Source organism: Zeus faber (assembly GCF_960531495.2).
Source record: "Zeus faber genome assembly, chromosome: 5".
NCBI classification, from domain to species: Eukaryota; Metazoa; Chordata; class Actinopteri; order Zeiformes; family Zeidae; genus Zeus; species Zeus faber.
Genome location: NC_137192.1, coordinates 37,753,309 through 37,774,471, shown reverse-complemented (window position 1 = coordinate 37,774,471; position 21,163 = coordinate 37,753,309). Strand labels below are relative to the sequence as shown.

At 46.4% G+C, this 21,163-nt stretch overlaps 1 protein-coding gene across 1 annotated transcript in view; it reads right to left on the bottom strand.

Annotated features, from left to right (window-relative positions):
* The window catches only part of fer1l4 (fer-1 like family member 4), a gene marked incomplete at its 5' end in the record, with an annotated part of 121,319 nt that overhangs the window by 91,182 nt on the left and 8,974 nt on the right, over positions 1 to 21,163 (bottom strand). Inside the window, 14 exons of the mRNA XM_080001224.1 lie at positions 389 to 497; positions 4,749 to 4,852; positions 5,334 to 5,400; positions 5,564 to 5,686; positions 6,862 to 6,941; positions 8,978 to 9,164; positions 9,621 to 9,801; positions 11,028 to 11,196; positions 11,354 to 11,438; positions 12,780 to 12,842; positions 14,086 to 14,217; positions 14,323 to 14,383; positions 14,457 to 14,615; positions 17,623 to 17,708. Of these exons, the coding sequence (XP_079857350.1) occupies positions 389 to 497; positions 4,749 to 4,852; positions 5,334 to 5,400; positions 5,564 to 5,686; positions 6,862 to 6,941; positions 8,978 to 9,164; positions 9,621 to 9,801; positions 11,028 to 11,196; positions 11,354 to 11,438; positions 12,780 to 12,842; positions 14,086 to 14,217; positions 14,323 to 14,383; positions 14,457 to 14,615; positions 17,623 to 17,708 (1,606 nt within the window). The remainder of the gene's footprint in view (positions 1 to 388; positions 498 to 4,748; positions 4,853 to 5,333; positions 5,401 to 5,563; positions 5,687 to 6,861; positions 6,942 to 8,977; positions 9,165 to 9,620; positions 9,802 to 11,027; positions 11,197 to 11,353; positions 11,439 to 12,779; positions 12,843 to 14,085; positions 14,218 to 14,322; positions 14,384 to 14,456; positions 14,616 to 17,622; positions 17,709 to 21,163) is intronic.

Genomic DNA, 21,163 nt, shown 5'->3' with positions numbered 1-21,163 from the left:
GTCGACAAATGCTGCCCACTGCTCCTGGCTGCCCCCCTGGAGGAAGGACAAGCCAGGATGGGTCAAATGCAGAGGCCACATTTCACCAGCCACCATCCAAAGCATGTGTTGTAATGTGTCACATGACAAATAAAGATTCTTCTCGATGTCAAAACATCTTCTTCTTCAACTTCTTTTATCGTCAAATCAACCATGTTTGCTTTTAGGAACAAACTTGTAGGAAAGATTTGGCCTTTTAATATATTTTAAACCGGATGAATAACCCACCATTTGATGTTTCTCTTTATTGATTGAGAAGCATATCTAGTGTACAGGTACCTTTCCTGTAGGACACAAATTCTATTTTGTGAGTCATCTTAACATTCCCTCACTTTTTTTCTTTTTTTACCTATGGACAGCTCAAAGGTCAGCGGTCTGGTTCCAACACAGGGATCCATCTTGGTGACCTCGAACATGGAGGCGAACAGCAGGAACTCCTCCTTTTCTCCCAGGTAGCCCTAAGGTCACATGACAGGAAATGAGCTTCACTAGTAATTGTCGACCATCTTCCATTAGTTTTCTAAGCAGCTAGAAGCTGATTCTACATACACAAATTACACATAAAAACGTAGTTATTTTTATCTAGAATGTATTTTTGTCGACTCAGTTACAAAGAAAAAAGGCCGTTAGTAGCATTTATAGTTTTTGAGTTAAGAGCATTACTTTCTGGGGTGCCGTCTCCTAAACACACGCATTGTAAACGCTTAATCACCGCAAGCTGAGCGACATAGGAAATCATTTAATTTTTTTCCCATTTCTACATCGCTGTAACTTCCTAAATTCTGACCCAAACTTGATAGATCTTACATCAAACAATTTGTGAACTTCTTCTACCACTCACAATGTATACATCCAAGATACAAATACCTCCAAGATACAAATACATCTAAGCTACAAATACATTTAAGCTACAAATACATTTAAGCTACAAATAAATCTAAGCTACAAATACATCTAAGATAAAAATACATCTAAGCTACAAATGCTATGAGATGAAGTCTTTATAACCCGAACCTTAAAAAGGGAAGTAATATAACCATAACTTTTAAAAAGTAAGTCTGTATAACCCTAACCCTTAAAAGGAAGTATATTTAACCATAACTTTAAAAAAGGAAGTCCAAATAGCCATAACTTTCAAAACGGAGGTCTATATATAACCCTAACCCTAAAAAGAGAAGTCTATATAGCCCTAACCGTAAAAAGGAATTCTTTACAACTCTAACCATAAAAAAGAAAGTCCTTACAACCCTAACCCTAAAAAAAGAAGTCTATATTACCCTAACCCTAAAAAGGAAGTCCATATAACCCTTACCCTAAAAAGGGAAGTCTATTTGACCCTAACACTAAAAAAAGGAAGTCTATATAACCCTAACCCTAAAAAAGGAAGTCTATAAAATCCTAACCCTAAAAAAGGAAGTCTGTCGAACCCTTACCTTAAAAAAGGAAGTCTATATAACCCTCTTCTCTCTAATGCATGCCTCCACTTCTCCAGGTTCTTCTCAACCTACTCCCTACTCTCGCTACAGATCACAATGTCATCCGCGAACACCATAGTCCACAGAGATTCCTACTTGATTTTATCTGTTAACCTGTCCATCACCATTGCAAACAAGAAAGAGCTCAGAGCTGATCCTTGATGCAATCCCACCTCCACTTTGATGCCTTTATCACGCCTACTGCACACCTTACTACTGTCTGACTGCCCTCATACATATCCTGTACCACTCTTACTTACTTCCCTACCACCCTCGACTTCCTCATGCAATACCACACTTCCTCTCTCTGCAGCCTATCATATGCTTTCTCTAAATACACAAAGACGCAGTGCAACACCTTCTGGCCTTCCCTGTACTTTTCCATCAGCATTCTTAAAGCAAACATTGCATCTGTAGTACTCTTTCCTGGCATGAAAACATACTGCTGCTCGCTGACCCCCAACTCTCCTCTTAACCTAGCCTCCACAAACCTTTCCCATAGCTTCATGCTGTGGCTGATCACCTTTATTCCCCTGTAGTTACTACAGCTCTGTACGTCTCCCTTATTCTTGAAGATGCGTACCAGTACACTTCTTCTCCACTACCCCGGCATCCTCTCCCTTTTCAGGATGGTGTTAAACATCTCGTGTCTCGTTAGGAACGCCACTGCCATCTCACCTAAACATTTCCATGCTTCCCCAGGTATGTCATCTGGACCAACTGCCTTTCCACTCTTCATCATCTTTAATGTTGTTCTCACCTCATCCTTGCTAATTTGTCGCACTTCTTGATCATGATCTTGATCTGATTTTCTTCATTCATCAACTCCTCAAAGTATTCCTTCCACCTTCTCAACACACTCTCATCACTAGTCAGCACATTCTCATCATTATCCTTCATCCCCCTAAACTGCTGTACGTCCCTCCCAGCTTGGTCCCTTTGTCTTGCCAATCGGTAGTCCTTTTCTCCTTCCTTACTGTCCAACCTCTCATACAACTCGTCATATGCCTTTTCCTTTGCCTTTGCCACTTCTGTCTTCGCCTTGTTCATCTCTCTGACTATCCCATTTCTTCTTCACTAATCTCTTCTGCTCTGTGCTCTCCTGTATTTCCTCATTCCACCACCAAGAGTCCTTGTCTTCCTTCCTCTTCCCACATGATACACCAAGTACCTTCTTAGCCATCTCCCTCACCACTTCTGCAGTTGTTTTCCAATCATCTGGTAACCGTTCATTCCCACCTATTGCCTGCCTTACCTCTTCCCAAATTGCATGCAACACTCCTCCTTTTTCAACTTCCACCATTTTATCTTTGGCTCTTCTTTCACTCTCTTCCCCTACCATCACTTTGCAGTCACTAATCTCTTTCATATTGCACCTCCTGCATTAGATGTAGTCCACCTGTGTGCACCTTCCTCCACTCTTGTATGTCACCCTGTGTTCCTCCCTTTTCTTGAAATACTGTATTCACAACAGTCAATGCCATCCTTTTGGCAAAATCCACCACCATCTGTCCTTCCACATTCCTCTCCTTGACGCCATTCCTACCCATCACCTTCTCGTCACCTATGTCTCTGATCCCTTCGCCAACATGCCCATTGAGATCTCACACCCAACTTGGGGAGCGTATGCACTGACTACATTCATTTTAAGCCGATCAGTTTCGAGCTTCATGCTCGTGACTTTGTCCGACACTCTCGTCACTTCCAAAACACAATTTTTCCTTCAAGACTATCCCTACCCCGTTTCTCCTGCCATCCACTCCATGGTAAAACAGTTTGTACCTGGCTTCGATACTCCCGGCCTTACTCCCCTTACACCTGGTCTCTTGTAAACATAGTACATTTACCTTCCTTCTCTCCATCATGTCAGCCAGCTCTCTCTCTTTTCCCTTCATAGTGCCAATGTTCAAAGTTTCTTCTCTCAGCTCTGCTTTCCTACCCTTCGTCCTCTCCTGCTGTCTCCGGACACGCCTTCCCCCTATTCTTCTTCTTCGTCCAACAGTAGCACAATTTCCACTGGCACCCTGTTGGCTAACGGCACCAGTGGTTGTCATAGTTAATCCGGGCCTCGACCGATCCAGTATGGAAATCAGATTTGTTGTTCGCATGTTTGATTTGGCATGGTTTTTATGCCAGATGCCCTTCCTGACGCAACCCTCTCTATTCATCCGGGGCTTGGGACCGGCACTGATGATACACTGGCTTGTGCACCCCAGTGGCTAGATTAAGATTCTTCATGTTTAATATTGAATATTTAATATACTTCATGTTTAATATTGAATATTGAATATTTAATATTCTTTGTGTTTAATATTTATTATTCTTTGTGTTTAATATTTAATATTCTTCATGTATAATATTTAATATTTAAGATTCTTTGTGTCTAATATTTAATGTTAAATATTCTTTGTGTTTAATATTTGATATTTAATATTCTTCATGTTTAATATTTAATATTTAAGATTCTTCGTATTTAATATTTACTATTAAAGATTCCTCATGTTTAATATATAATATTTAAGATTCTTTGTGTTTACTATTTAATATTCTTCATGTTTGATATTTAATATTAAATATTTAAAATTCTTCGTGTGTAATATTTAATATTCTTCATGTTTAATATTTAATATTTAAGGTTCTTCATGTTTAATATTTAAGATTCTTCATGTTTAATATTTAATATTCGTCATGTTTAATATTTAAGATTCTTTATGTTAAATATTTAAGATTCTTCATGTTTAATATTTAATATTCTTTGTGTTTAATATTTAAGATTTAAAATTTCTCGTGTTTGATATTTAATATTTGAGATTTGTGCTTAATATTTACTATTGAAGATTCTTCATGTTTAATATTTAATATTCTTTGTGTATAATATTCAAGATTCTTAATGTTTAATATTTAATATTGAAGATTCTTCGTGTTTATTATTTACTATTTACGATTCTTCATGTTTAATATTTAATATTTAAGATTATTCATATTTAATATTTAAGATTCTTCATGTTTAATATTTAAGATTCTTCATGTTTAATATTTAATATTTAAGATTCTTCATGTAAAATATTTAATATTCTTTGTGTTTAATTAAATATATTTAATATTCTTCATGTTTAATATTTAATATTTAATTTTCTAGGGTGAAGCTTCTGGGATTAACCTTGGTGTTTTCACCTTAAATCAACAGTTATTATTCATTAATTTCAGGGAGATGGGAGATGATCAACGTCTCACCTCTGGGAGTGGATGTATTTCCTCGGTTTCCACGGTAACAATTTCAGGTACCTCAAGCACCGCCTCTCCTGCGTCCTCAGCCAATCCGCTGCTGACCTGAGGTTCTGTCAATCAATCCATTTAACCAATAATAAACTCGTTAAATATCAAGATGGCATCTTCACAGTTATTCTTTCCTCCTCTCCTCTCTTCATCCTTATTTCCTCCTCTCCTCATTTCTCTCCTCTTCTCCTCCCCATTTCCTCTTCTCCTCACTTTCATCCTCTTACCTCCTCCCCTTTCCTCCTTTCCTCACTTTCTCTCCTCCTCTCTTCACTTTCTCCCCTCTTACCTCCGCCCTCTTTCCTCCACTCCTCACTTTCTCTCCTCTTTCCTCCACCCCTCACTTTCTCTCCTCTTTCCTCCTCCCCCTTTCCTCCTTTCCTCACTTTTTCTCCTCCTCTCCTCACTTTCTCTCCTCTTCCCTCCTCCCCCTTTTCTCCACTCGTCACTTTCCCTCCTCTTCCCTCCACCCTCTTTCTGCCACTCCTCTCCCCTCTCTCTGACTGTGGTCCAATAAGATCTTTCCCCTGGAGACCAGCTGACCTTCCTTCTTCTTCTTCTTACTGCTCCTCTTCCTCTTCATACCAAGTCGTCCCAGAGCACCTTTCATCTGCAGACAGACAGGTTTGTAGACAATAAGACACACGGGTAGACACACAGGTAGACACATAGGTAGACAAACCGGTAGACAGCAAGTCAGACAGACAGACAGACAGGTAGACAGACAAGTAAACAGACAGGTAGACTAGGAGGGAAACTAGAACAGCAAGTACCATTCCGAGGGCAGAACCTGTCTCCACGGTGACGGCAGAGGGTGGGGTGAACACCTCCACATTCAGGGCCAATAGGATTCGACCGCGATAGAAGATACCGTCTCCCAGACCCTGGTTCAGAGCCTGGAGGACAGGACTCATCAGTTCATCAGTTCATCCTTGATCACTCCATCCCCTTATCCCTTCATGCCTCCATCACTCCATCCCTTCATCACTTCATCCCCTCATCCCTTCACCCCTCCATCACTCCATCCCTTCATCACTTCATCCCTTCATCACTCCATCACTACATCCCTTCATCCCCTCATCCCTTCATCCCTCCGTCAGTCCATCCCTTAATAACTTAATCCCTTCATCACTCCATCACTTTATCTCTCCATCACTTCATCCCCTCATCACTCCATTCCTCCATCACTTCATCCCTTCATCACTCCATCCCATCATCACTCCATCCCCTCATCCCTTCATCACTTCATCACTCCATCAGCTCATCCCTTCATCACTCCATCATTCCATCCCTTCATCACTCCATCCCCTCATACCTTTATGACTTCATCCCCTCATCACTTCATCAGCCCATCCCTTCATCACTCAATCACTTCATCCCCTCATCCCTTCATCACTCCACCACTTCATCAGTTCTTCCCTTCATCACTCCATCCCCTCATCCCTTGATCCCCTCACCTCTTCATCACCTCATCCCCCTATCAGTTCATCCCTTCATCCCTTCATCACTCTTGCCCTCATCCCTTCATCACTTCATCAGTTTATTACTCCATCCCTTCATCCCTTCATCACTCATGCCTTCATCATCCATCACCAAGTCATACCTTCATAACTACTTTGCTTCTTCCCTTTATCACTCCATCCCTTCATTCCCTCATCTCTACATCACTTCATCTTTTCATCACTTCACACCTTCATCACCTTATCCCTTTATCAGTTCATCCCTTCATCCCTTCAGCACTCTTGCCCTCACCCCTTAATTTCTCCATCAATTCATCCCTTCATCAATTCATCACTTTATTACTCCATCCCTTCATCCCTTCATCACTCATGCCTTCATCATCCATCACCAAGTCATACCTTCATAACTACTTAGCTTCATCCCTTTATCACTTCATCCCATCATACCTTCATCCCCTCACCCCTTTATCACATCATTCCTTCATCACTCCATCACTTCACTTCATCACTCCATCACTCACTCACAGGCATGCATGTCTGCACGTGTCTGTGAATAAATGTGTGTGTCTATGTGTGTGTGTGTGTGTGTGTGTGTGTGTGTGTGTGTGTACCTGGTGTACATCTCCCAGTGTGGAGTTCTGAGGTGATCCATACAGATTAACCCAACAAGGTCCTAATGTTGGATTAAACCCTAAGAGGGGAGAGGGGGAGGTAGGGAGAGGGGGGGAAGGGGGAGAGAAAAAGGAGGAGGAAAGGAGGGAGGGAGGGAGGGAGGGAGGGAGGGAGAAAGAGAGGGAGAGAGGTTAAGGAACAGTCCCAGCAGCTCCTGGGATCTCATGAGTAAACTCATTTCCTGAGTGAGAGAAATACATGTTGGACCCTCTCTGTAAGGTTCTCAAGGTGACTGGTTGAAATATAATAAATATAGTAGTGGAATATAATAAACGTAGTAGTGGAATATAATAAACGAAGGAAGGAAGATCAGAGAGGGGAAGGACAATTACAGAAGAAAGATGGAGGACCAGTTGCAGCAAACCCTAACCTCAAACCCTAACCCTAACCACCAGAGGAGTCTGGAGGGGCCTCAAAACCGTCAAAACCGGCCACAACAAACCAGACTCCCAGGCTGTGGGGGATCAGAGGTGGGTGAATGATCTCAATTTGTTTTTTCAATAGATTTGATCAGTCACCTACCCCTCCCCCGGCCTATTCACCTCTGCTGCTACCTCCGTCGTCTGCACCCCGGGTGTTCTGCCCCGCCCCCCTTCCTTCAATACTTAGCATACAGCCCCCCCCCACTGCTTCTCCTACCAGAGACAAAACCCCCCTATTCACACCCTCCACTCAGCCCCCCTGCTCCAATCTGTCCCTCACTACCATCCAGGTGAGGAAAGAGCTCCGGAAGATGAAGGAGAGAAAGGCTGCAGGTCCAGACGGCATCAGCGCCAGGATCCTGAAGACATGAGCAGACCAGCTCAGTGGGATAGTGGAGCACATGTCCAACATGAGCCTGAAGCTGGGGAGAGTGCCACAGCTGTGGAAAACCTCCTGCGTGGTACCGGTGCCGAAAATCCCGAACCCCAAGGACCTCAGCAGCTACAGGCCGGTGGCACTGACGTCTCACCTCATGAAGACCCCTGAGAGGCTGGTCCTTGTGCATCTCCGCCCCCTGGTGAGATCATCAATGGACCCGCTCCAGTTTGCCTACCAGCCTGGCATCGGAGTGGACGACGCCGTCATCTTCTTCTACATCGAGCTCTCTCTCACCTGGAGAAGCCTGGTAGCACTGTGAGGATCATGTTCTTTGATTTCTCAAGTGCTTTCAACACCATTCAGCCTGTGCTTCTGAGGGACAAGCTGCAGCACACAGGAGTGGACCATCATCTGTCTTCCTGGATCCTGGACTATCTCACAGACCGGTCACAGTACCTGAGGTCTCAGAACTGTGAGTCTGACATGGTCATCTGTAGCACGGGGGCCCCGCAAGGAACGGTCTTGGCACCTTTCCTCTTCACCCTCTACACTGCAGACTTCATGTACAACTTAACCAGCTGTCACCTGCAGAAGTTCTCTGACGACTCTGCAATCGTTGGCCTCATCAAAGATGAGGATGACAGGGAGTACAGAGAACTCACCATGGACTTTGTGGACCGGTGCCAGCGGAACCGCCCCCAGATCAACGCGGGGAAAACGAAAGAGCTGGTGGTGGATTTCCGCAGGCGCAGACTTGCAAGTACCTGGGTGTTCCTTCAGTGAACTCCTTCTGCTTCCAAAGTGCGGGAAGGGGCGCTATCACATGTCCTCCCTTCCTGCGACTGTCAGACTGTATAACCAACCAGTAGCCAGGCAGTAGACCACACGCACGCACGCATGCACGCACACACACAACTGTGAAAAAATCCAAGTGCAATTTTTTTATGTTAAAAAAAAAAGAAAAGAAAGTGCAATCCCTGATGTGCAATGTGTCAGATACGTGCAATACACTTAGTACTATCTGGTTCCTATTTATGGTGATTTCTTTATTTTTATGTTTCTATATATTATATATTGTTTATAGTGTGTACTTGATATGGTCTTTATTTTCTGCTGTCCCCTTTTTGCTGCTGGAACGATTTTCCCATTGTGGGTCTATTAAAGGTTTAACTTATCTATCTTATCTTAAACATAGTAGTGGAATATAATAAATATAGTAGTGGAATATAATAAAGGATATATAATGTATTTTACCATTCCTAGTGGGGTCTGAGATCTGCTGCAGGTTGATGAAATGCGTTGCCAGGGCGACGTCTCCGATGTTTGCATCGTCAAGAACCTGGACCCTGATTCGTCGAGCCAGCGGAGGAAACTGCTCAATGAAGGAGATTTGTTCGTTCCACACCGGAGAGCTGCTGGACGCCATGACGGAGGTCTCTCCCTGAGGACACAAAGACAAGAAGAAGAGAAGAAGAAGAATCTTACTTGTCACACAGCACACCATACTACAACACATGCACGCACACACACATACATGCACATGCTTTTGGATGGTGGCCTGTGAAATGAGGCCTCTGCATTGTGCCCCCTGCATTGTGGCCCCACACTGCTCCTGGCTGTGCGGGGGCACCATGCAGGGGGCACAATGCAGCCTTTCGCGGACTCGCCCGGGAACCTGGTGACGAGTGTCCATCGCTGGTCAGACGATGATGTGTGCATGTTTTTGGTGGGGGTCCTTACTGACGTTAGGTGGAGGAAACCCCATGTGACTGAGAGATTTGGGCGGGCTGGTCACTGTTAAGATTCAGTTAAGAAGGAAGACACCTGTCGCCCTGTAGTACTAACCCACTACCCCATAAAATACACAATGTGTACACCTGGTATTGTGTGTTTATACCTGTTGACCTGCAAAGGTGACTTGGACGTAGGGGTCGATGAACACCTTCCTGTCGGTGACCTTGGCGAGGCTAGCCAGAAGCCCCGCCTCCATGGTGGGCAGCCCCTCTGCCTGGTAGACCCTCAGAGTAAAGCGAGCCCATGGACGCTCTGCCCCCAGACCTTTAGGGAGCAACAGGTTCCTAATGGAGCAGATCAGAACTTTACATGAGCTAGGTAAGGATGTACTACAGCAGAGGTCTCCTGGGGCCCATCACCCAGGTTGCTTGCTCTCTCCTCAGGGGGCCACTTGATAAAAATTGGGGCAGGAGGTGGTGTGGTTCAGGTTAGACTTGTATCTCCACACCCCGCACTTTTAATCGCATTCTGCTTCTTGGGTGGGCGGTCGCTGGCAGGTTAGCGTGGGGACATGGTTTGCCATGGGGTCACCAGGTCTGCCTCCTCTCGGGTTCTCTGTGGGTTGGGGGGTCTTCTGTGGCTGCGGTGCAATGTGCTTGGAGTGGTCTTACGGTCGTGGGGTGTCTGTATGGCTGCGGGGATCATAGATGGCTGCATGGCCTGGGACAAATCTCAAATCTTCTGCACTGACACATCACACACACACACACACACACACACACACACACACACACACACACACACACTACCAGCTTCTGCTTTCAACACACGCCAGAACACCCACACTAACCCTGATCGTATCCTCCTCCTTTACTGTAAACGCCCCTTTATTGCTGTCCCAGTTCTTGTCTAATCCATTATGTTTTGTCAAATACATGTTAATTACATACAAATACATTATGTGTTTCTATGTTTCTGTTTTTGTTTCTATTTATTTGTCTCATGTGGTGATTCTCCTTCTTGGAAAAATGTAATGCTGATTAGGGTCCTGCAAAAATGTTCTGGTCATTCCACAGGTGGTGCACAGGAGGGCGGTATTGGAAGTGCTTCTTGTTGTTTAATAAAGAGTCAAACACCTGGTGTTATACGGAGCTGCTGACAGCACAGGTTCAAAATAATCAAATGTTCATGTTGACAAGTTGCGCAGTTATGCGTAGCTAAACAGTGCAGTAGGACTATGGGAGTACTATTACTACTAGTAGTAGTAGTAGTTGAGGTATTGATCAATCTCTTGATGTGGCCATCAAAGGATGGGGTCCGCGTGGCTGCTCCTTGGCCTGCAGCACCCCTGATTGATCTGGTGGTGCTTCATCTATCTCTCCCAGTGCCAGAACTCAAACTCAGTACATACACCACACAATAGGCCTAGGGTTTGCAGGACAGGTGAGGTGCAAGCTATGTGGATGGGGATGTGGCGGGCGGCATGTCATGTCTGTCATGCTCCTGCCCCGGCAAAAAAAAAAAAAAAAGAAAATGACCATGAAAAAGACATGATCCCTTTCCTACTCACTTGTCTATGTCTTCATTGGCCCCGGAGCTTGAGACGGGCGGCAGACTGGGCATGCCAAGAGCGTCGCCTTTCATTAGCACACCGAGGCTAGCCTTGACGTAACCTTTGATCCCTGCTCTGGTGTCTGCAGGGTCGCTGAGGGGAGCCCACTTCTGGTAGAAATTGTGTTCTGACAAGATGACAAACATTATTATATTATAGATTAAACTAGTAGTACCATATACTGTTCTATACATACACTGAGAACTGCTAGTATATGCAACTGTCATACTAGTAATACTAGTATTACTAGTATTACTAGTAATTGTTTGTCATGGTTTTAGAACCTGGTTGGCTGTAGACTGTTGCGATGTCAATCTTAAACGTCCCGATGTGAGTCATGAGAAAAGCCAGCGTTCGTCTGTGGAACACCTGACAGGAAGTGAAAAGCAAATCAAATCAAAAGCATTTGGCGTGAAAATCTATTCATTTGAAAGATCTTTTCTTAAAAGAGAAAGGCAACGTGTTATGAGCACAGTTCACTTCCAACTAGCACCAACTTCCTGTTGTCCATCTTGCCCTTCCTGTTGTGCTTTCTTCATGTTCACTTCCTGTCCTTCCTGTTGTGCTTTCTTCATGTTCACTTCCTGTTGACCTTCCTACTCAGTAAATGTCACAGACATTTGCTTCCTGGACTTTGGAGACATGTGTGTCAGTGTCCTGAATGTGATGGTTGTTGTTATAATGAACATTCTCATTCTTTACGTTGACACTGGCTCCACTTTGGAAGGCATGCGGGCATGTCTTATTCCCAGAATGCATAGGGACAGCGACTCCTGTTCAATACACAACATGGACTTACACACAAAACACTAGCGTCTCTTCACTGAAAGGATCCCCCAAGATTGATTAAAATTCAAATCAATATGTAAAGATGCATTAGTTGAGCTCATAGAACGTGGTGTTAGGGTTCCATTGAACTGTAATGTACGGTGTTGGCGTACTGCACCGGTCCCCTCTTTAGGGACCGGGGCAGGAGATCCCTGTAAATCTGTGCAGGGTCATCCGGGATCCCGGTCTTCGCTGCACTCCAGCAGCTACGCCCTGGCTTCACTGTTCCCCGGTTTTGCCGCGCTCCAGCAGCTACACCCCAGCTTCGCTACGTCTCAGCTTCACTGCACTCCAGCAGCTATGCCCTGGCTTCACTGTGCCTTCCCAGTCCTCGGCCCCCAGGGCTCGGGCGCAAAGCCGCCATCAGACAATTTAAAGTAGGATTTGATTATTGAAGATTGATTGTGATTAACGGTTTCTAATGGCTTCTATAATATACAGAATATTTTTTATAATATAAGCAGTATTTTTTCTGACTTTTAGACTCTACTTCATGCATAGTTTATGGTGCTCCAGGTTTTCCCAACTTGTCCACTGTGAGACAGCCCTTTCACATGTGCTATCCTCCTCCGGTATAAACATTTATAGACACACCTCTGCTACAACCAGCTTTCTCCTCTACGTCGGTGTTACCCTGTGCCATGTAGACATCCCAGTTCCCAGACTTAGCCTCTTCCAGTCTGTACCTGACCCACTATGTCTCCATGGCTGAGAGCTGACTTTGCTTGCCATCTAGCTCCAGTCAGGGGCCACTTCTTCCCTGCTGCCAATCTGGGAGCATCCGCTCAAATTTTAGGATCTTGTGATTCAGTCAGGGTCATGTCCAGCCTTACCTCAGCACATTCGTATGAATCAGATCAGACAAGAAGCAGAGGAACTGACCTTAATCTCTATCACTTTATCAAACAGGATGTCAGTAGCTTCATGGAACTCAAACATAAAATTCTGGAAAGAAATGGGGAAAGGAAGTTGTGATTATTAGACACTTATAATAGAATCGACTCAACCAGAAAGTGTTACATCTCGTCATTTCCTTAGGTGTTCCACGAGGATCAATTCAGAGTTTAATGTTCTTTTCTTTCGCTATGTTTCTGTTGGGTCTGACTGGGAAACATGGACATCTGCTGCTGGCTTCACTATGCAACTAAACTACAACAAACTGAAATCAACCTGCAATGCAACTCTTTATTAATTCTTAAATCATCAAGAACTGCTGCAATAACTCTGTCCTGTGGATGACCTGTAGAATGACAAGAGCACAGTTTTTGGTTATAGAGAACTACCACCAACCCTCCTCTTTGAGAACTATTTATCATGTTTGGGTCTCTAAACAACTGATCACTACTCCGAGGGGGAGAATCACCACAGGTGAGACAAATAAACATAGAAGCAAACAATATTTACACAAAAACATACACATTGGATGACAACATGTATTGAAAAACAATGAATTAGGTCCAGGAAAACTGGTCACGTGGCCTCTTCCTGTCATAGTTATGGCAGTAAATGAGGGAGGAAAGGAAAGGAATTCAACCAGGAGGGTGCTGGGTTGCACTCGAAGCAGGTTTGGTGGTGTTTGCATGCGTGATGGGACCGCCTGTGTGTGTGTGTGTGTGTGTGTGTGTGTGTGTGTGTGTGTGTGTGTGTGTGTGTGTGTGTGTGTGTGTGTGTGTTTGTGTATGTCTGTGTGTGTGTGTGTGTAAGATGTCCAACGGTGAGTGTATATGACTTATCCCCATTGGTACTGGTGTAGAAGGTATTATGTTGCGACGCCTCCAAGCAGCGGAAAGGGCCCCGAAGCCCCCCCGAACTCTCCAGCCCTGTAGACACCCTAGAGCTGAAAGAAAGCCCAGAGTACCCGGCCCTGGGGCCACAGAAGACCCCCGGGTCCCCAGAGAAGCCAGAGGGCTGTGGAGCAACCCCCACGCCCAGCCCCAAGTCCCAGGGAGCACGAGGAGACCCCGCACCCTAGGGGCGCACACATACAACCATCCCCCAGGTGCAGGCACAAGACGCAGCCGCCGGCACAAAACTCAGGCCACGGGCGCAAGGCACGGACCGCGGGCCCGGATCCCAGCCCCACAGCGACAGACCGACACCCTGCCCGAGCCGCCTGCCGCACGGGCGAGCCGGCAGGACCCCCATGCCCACCCACGCCTCGATTCTACTTAGTTCTACTGCGTTGCACCTCATTGTAAAATGGACAGTTGGTAGATTTCTGTGTTGCTGTGTGTTTCTTCTGGTTTCCCACTTTGATGAAAACAGCAGGATTTATATTCACTCCAACCAATTTCTGAGCCTCGAGGATGTTCACGTTGACCTACACACACACACACACACACACACACACACACACAGGTGAAGCAGTTGTATGCGTCTGACAGAAACAGACAACATGACCTTGGACCTGTGACCTTTGACCCACCTGGAAGCTCTGCACTCTGGGAGCTGCTGCCAAAATGTGTCTGGAAAGAGCTCTGGAGCGACTGTATGCACACAGAGATTTATTAGTCCTGATATTAGTCAGATGGACGAACAGAGAGACAGACAGATAGCTACCTCAGTAGAGGAGTAAAGGTGATATTTGAAGCCTCAAGGTCTGTGATGTCATCATCGTCGTCGTCTTCATCATCTTCTGTGTCTCCCGTCTTCACCAGGCTCCGCCCCAGTCTGCGAGCCTGTCTGTCTGTCTGGTCGGATCCGGCTGTCTGCCGCAGGCTGGAGGACAGACAAGAGACAGGAAGAGAGACAGGTCAAATCTTAAGCTGCTTTCACACATGCACTGTGTGAGAGTCTCTACCCACATGTAAGGGTTTAGGGAGTTTAGACCACGTCTTTCTAGCACTGGGTTGCTGACACCGCGCAAGTTTTTATGAAAAAATGGAACTGAAGGACTCAGGGCCAAAATGATAAACAGGAATAATAATCTTTCTGGGTGCAAGAGGAATGACGCTTCAGTCTGGCTCCTGGACGAATGACATGCCCCGTGAGCCAATACCTCTCTGCAAGACAGACAAACATTAAGGAAGGTCCCTTCCCCGGAAGGAAGCCATGCTGCCATCTGCAGCCACGGCTTAACTACGCCCCATGTTCCACCACACACTGCAATCCTGAAACTATCTGGACATTAACCAGAGGAGCTGTTTGTGTGAACGCAAATGTCCGAATCATTTGGACCGGACATTACTCGGACTGTACCCAGCCAGCACCGTAGTACAAAGTCTGCATTATGTCAGACTGAGCGCTATGTGGGAACAGAGCAGGTTATTGTCCAGAGCATTCACAGCGAGTGAGTGGGCATGTCCCGTGTTGATGACATATCTATCATGCGACTGGTGCATGATAGAAAAAGCATGTGCATGTGTGTATGTATGCATGTGAGGCGTGTCTTGTGATCAGTAAAGATTCTTCTAATTCTTCTTCTAATTCAAATTCAAATTCTAGAGTTATCATCACTACACCCACTCACCAAGGGTGGAGAAGGGTCAAAGCGTAGCTGCTTCCTACTCCTTTCTGCTTTCCTTTATATTCCTTTCCACTCTTAGGTTTGTATCACGGCTACATCCAAGTACAGGGAGTGTCTACGTAAAAAAGTCACAATTAATGATATGTCGGTAGCCCGTCCGCCATCTTGGGTGTGCTAAAACTCTGCAGCGTCATGTCCTGCCTCGTGCATGCTCTACACAGGCTCCGCCCCTCGTCTAAACAAACAGTTTTTTCAGGTGGTGTGAACTCGGCTGACACAGACAATCTCCAGTTGTGTGTGTGCTGCATGTGTGAAAAGGGCAACTTCAGACAATGTCCAGACCTGATTATCTGGACAATTTCCAGACCTGATATCTGGACAATGTCCAGAGTTCATGTGTTAAAGCAGCTTCAGAGTAGTCGGAAAATCTAAGGAACACTGATAAGCCAATCATGGGGAGGTTACAGTTTGTTTGTGTGTGTGTGTGTGTGTGTGTGTGTGTGTGTGTGTGTGTGTGTGTGTGTGTGTGACAGACAGACAGATAGATAGAGAGAGAGACAGTGAGACAGACAGGCTGCGTGTCTTACCTTTCAGGTTCTTCAAAGCCAACATTTTTGATGATCAAACCAGAGCTGGGAGAGACAGAAGAATTCTAAATATTGATATTAAATCATATCAAATATCAATATTAAATAATCAGCCCTAAACAACCTAAACGCATCCCAGCGCTAACCAACATTGACTTACCCTTACTACCCCTAACCAGCCCCACCCAGTCCTACCCAGTCCTAACCCTAATCCTAATCAGCCCTACCCAGTCCTACCCAGTCCAAACCCGAACCCTAACCAGCCCTACTCAGTCCTAACCCTTACCAGCCCTACTCAGTGCGAACCATAACAGTCCTACCCAGCCCCACCAAGTCCTCACCCTAACCAGCCCTACCCATTCCTAACCCTAACCCTAACCAGTCCTACCCAGCGCTACCAAGTCCTAACCAGCCCTATCCAGTCCTAGCCCTAACCCTTACCAGCCCTACCCAGTCCTAAACCTAACCAGTCCTAACCAGCCCTACCCAATTCTAATCCTAACCAGCCCTACACAGTCCTAACCAGTCCTAACCAGCCCTACCCAGTTCTAACCCTAACCCTAACCAGCCCTACACAGTCCTAACCAGTCCTTCCAAACCCTACCCAGTCCTAATCCTAACACTAACAAGCCCTACCCAGTCCTTACCCTAACCCTAACCATCCCTACCCAGTCCTAACCCTAACCAGTCCTATCCAGCCCTACCCAGTCCTAACCCTAACCCTAACCATCCCTAACAGGCCCTACCCAGTCCTAACCCTTACCCAAACCAGCCCTACCCAGTCCTAACCCTAACCTGCCCTACCCAGTCCTAACCCTGACCCGAACCAGTCCTAACCAGCCCTACCCAGACCTAACCCTAACCCTAACCAGCCCTTACCTGCCCTACCTAGTTCTAACCCGAACCCTAACCAGCCCTACCTAGTCCTAACCCTGATCGTAACCGGTCCTAATAAGCCCTACCCAGTCCTAACCCTAACCCTAATCAGTCCTCACCAGCCCTACCTAGTCCTAATCCTAACCAGTCCTACCCAGCCCTACCCAGTCCTAACCCAAACCAGCCCTAACCAACCCTGCCCAGTCCTAACCTGAAGCCTAACCAGCCCTACCTAGTCCTAACCCTAATCAGTCCTACCCAGCCCTACCCAGTGCTAACCTTAACCTTAACCAGCCCTACCCAGTCCCAACCCTAACCAGCCCTACCCAGTCCTAACCCTGACCCTAACCAGTCCTAACAAGCCCTACCCAGTCATAACCCTAACCCTAATCAGTCCTACCCAGCCCTACCCAGTCCTAACCCTAACCAGCCCTACCCAGTCCTAACCCTGACCCTAACCAGCCCTACCCAGTCCTAACCCGAACCCTAACCAGCCCTGACCAGCCTACCTAGTTCTAACCCTAAACCTAACCACTCCTAACCAGTCCTACCCAGTCTTCATGTTCAAGTTCAAGAGATTATTTGTCACATACATATACATACGTTCATACATATATGCAGTGAAATGTCATGACACCCGGTGATTACGCACAATAAGCTCTATAAATACTAAAAAATACCAAAATGTCTTAACCCTGATACTAACCAGCCCTAACCAGCCCTACCCAGTTCTAACCCATAGAACTGGGTAGGGCTGGGAAGGACCCATAGGACCTATGGGTCCTATGGGTCTTACCTGTGTGGTTTCAGGAAGTCGGCCCCATCCCACCCTCCTGCTGCACCTTGGACTGGGTGGTACCGCAGCTCCAGCTCCACCACAATCTGTAGTACACACAGTACACATATTATACACACAATACACACATCATACACACATTATACACACAGTACACACATTATACACACAAGAAAGACATTTTACACAACACACATTACACACATTTTACACACACTACATACATTATACACACAGTACACATGTTATACATACAGTAAACACATTTTACATTTTAAATACAGTATTTATACATGTTGTGTTTATCAATCCTACCCACATGTTATGTGAATCTAGCCACTGGGGGTGCACAAGCCAGTGTTTCATCAGTGCCGGTCCCAAGCCCGGATGAATAGAGAGGGTTGCATCAGGAAGGGCATCTGGCATAAAAACCATGCCAAATCAAAAATGCAGACAACAAATCTGATTTCCATACCGGATCGGTCGAGGCCCGGATTAACTATGACCACCACTGGTGCTGTTTGCCAACAGGGTGCCAATGAAAATTGTGCTACCGTCAGCCGAAGAAGAAGAGGGGGTAACGTGTGTCCGGAGACAGCATGAGAAGAAGAAGAGTAGGAGAGCAGAGTTGAGAGTAGAAACGTTGGCACTATGAAGGGTAAAGAGAGAGAGCTGGCTGACATGATGGAGAGAAGGAAGGTAGATGTACTATGTGTACAAAAGACCAGGTGGAAGGGGAGTAATGCCAGGAGTATCAGAGCCGGGTACAAACTGTTCTACCATGGAGTGGATGCCAGGAGAAATGGAGTAGGGATGGTCTTGAAGGAAGAATTTGTCAAGAGTGTTTTGGAGGTGATGAGAGTGTTGGACAGAGTCATGAGCATGAAGTTGGAAATTAAAGGGGTGATAATGAATGTGGTCAGTGTATATCCTCCCCAAGATGAGTGTGAGATGGAAGAGAAAGAAGAGGTCTTTAGTGAATTGGATGTAGTGGTGGAGAGTGTCCCCAAGGGAGAGAGAGTGGTCGTTGGAGCAGATCTCAATGGGCATGTTGGCGAAGGGATCAGAGACATAGGTGACGAGAAGGTGATGGGTAGGTATGGTGTCAAGGAGAGGAATGTGGAAGGACAGATGGTGGATTTTGCCAAAAGGATGGAATTGGCTGTTGTGAATATGTATTTCAAGAAGAGGCAGGAACACAGGGTAATATACAAGAGTGGAGGAAGGTGCACACAGGTGGACTACATCTTATGCAGGAGGTGCAATATGAAAGAGATTAGTGACTGATGGCAGTGGCGTTCCTAACAAGACTTTTTAACACCATCCTGTAAAGGGAGAGGATGCCGGGGTAGTGGAGAAGAAGTGTACTGGTACGCATCTTCAAGAATAAGGGAGACGTACAGAGCTGTAGTAACTACAGGGGAATGAAGTTGATCAGCCACAGCATGAAGCTATGGGAAAGGTTTGTGGAGGCTAGGTTAAGAGGAGAGGTGGAGATCAGCGAGCAGCAGTATGGTTTCATGCCAGGAATGAGTACTTCAGATGCAATGTTTGCTTTAAGAATGCTGACGGAAAAGTACAGGGAAGGCCAGAGGGAGTTGCACTGCGTCTTTGTGGATTTAGAGAAAGCATATGATAGGGTGCTGAGAGAGGAAGTGTGGTATTGCATGAGGAAGTCGGCGGTGGCAGAGAAGTAGGTAAGAGTGGTACAGGATATGTATGAGGGCAGTCAGACAGTATAAAGGTGTGCAATAGGCGTGACGAAGGCAATCAAAGTGGAGGTAGGATTGCATCAAGGATCAGCTCTGAGCCCTTTCTTGTTTGCAATGGTGATGGACAGGTTAACAGATTAAATCAGGCAGGGTCTCCGTGGACTATGATGTTTGCAGATCACATTGTGATCTCTAGCGAGAGTAGGGGCAGGTGGAGGAGAGCCTGGAGAAGTGGAGGCATGCATTAGCGAGAAGAGCAATGAAAGTCTGCATGAGTAAGACAGACAACAGGTGCCTGAATGGGAGGGAGAGTGGCGAAATGCTGAGAATTCAAGGAGTGGAGGTGGTTATTAGGAATTACAACAGCAGCTCCTCCCCAGCCACGAGTGTGGACGCCTCCCAAGCCAACCAACTGAACTCCTTTTATGCGCAGTTCGAGTCCGGCAACAGCACCGCTAGCTCGCCGGCAAATTGGAGTTACACCGCTGGGGATGAGCACGCACTCTCAGTGTCCGTGCACGAGGTCAGGAGGGCTCTGATGCGTGTGAACACCAGGAAAGCTGCGGGCCCAGATGGCATATCTGGGTGTGTACTGAAGACCTGTGCTAACCAGCTAGCTCTGGTGTCCACTACAATATTCAACATCTCCCTGGCTGAATCAGTGGTCCCGTCCTGCTTCAAGAGGTCCACCGTCGTTCCTGTCCTGAAGATCACCTCTCCTGCCTGCCTGAATGACTACCGTCCTGTGGCCCTCACCTCGGTGGTCATGAAGTGTTTCGAGAGGCTGATTAAGGATTATATCTGCGCCTCCCTCCCCCGCACCTTGGACCCGTTGCAGTTCACGTACTGGCAGAAAAGATCCACGGATGACGCAGTCTCCCAGGTACTGCACACCACGCTCACGCATCTGGATGGCCAGAGGGGGCCTATGTGAGAATGCTGTTCATTGATTATAGTTCAGCTTTCAACACCATGGTCCCCACCAGACTGGCTGTCAAGCTGAAGGAGCTCGGACTGAATGCTCCGCTGTGCACCTGGATCCTGGAATTACATTACATTACATTTAGTCATTTAGCAGACGCTTTTATCCAAAGCGACTTACAATTGTTCAAACGCCGATGGACGCAGCCATCAGGAGCAATTAGGGGCTAAGTGTCTTGCTCAAGGACACTACAGCATGCTAGCAGGAGGAGCCTGGGATCGAACCAGCAACCTTTAGATTACTAGACGACCAGCTCTACCGCCTGAGCTACCATCCCCTGCCTCTCAGAATTCCTCTCAGCCCGCCCCCAGGTGGTCAGGGTGGGAAAGCACATGTCAAGCCCCCTCACCCTGAATACAGGATCCCCCCAGGGTTGCGTCCTCAGCCCCCTACTGTACTCCCTGTACACACATGACTGTGTGGCCAGGTCCAGCTCCAACACCATCATAAAATTTGCTGACGACACCGTTGTCGTGGGCCTGATCACCGACTGGGACGAGAAGGCCTACCGCGAGGAGGTGGCTGACCTGTCACTCCGGTGCCAGGACAACAGCCTCCACCTTAACGTCAGCAAAACTAAGGAGCTGATTGTGGACTTTAGGCAAGGATCACAATCGAGGACGCACGCACCCTTGGTGATTAATGGGACTTCTGTTGACAGGGTGAGCAGCTTCAAATACCTGGTAGTCCACATCACAGAGGACTTAACATGGACTGTACATACAGACACTCTGGTGAGAAAGGCGAGGCAGCGTCTCTACCACCTCAGGCAGCTGAGGAAATTCCGGGTCTCGGTGAGGATCCTCAAGTCCTTCTACTCTGGAGCAGTGGAGAGCATCCTGACAGG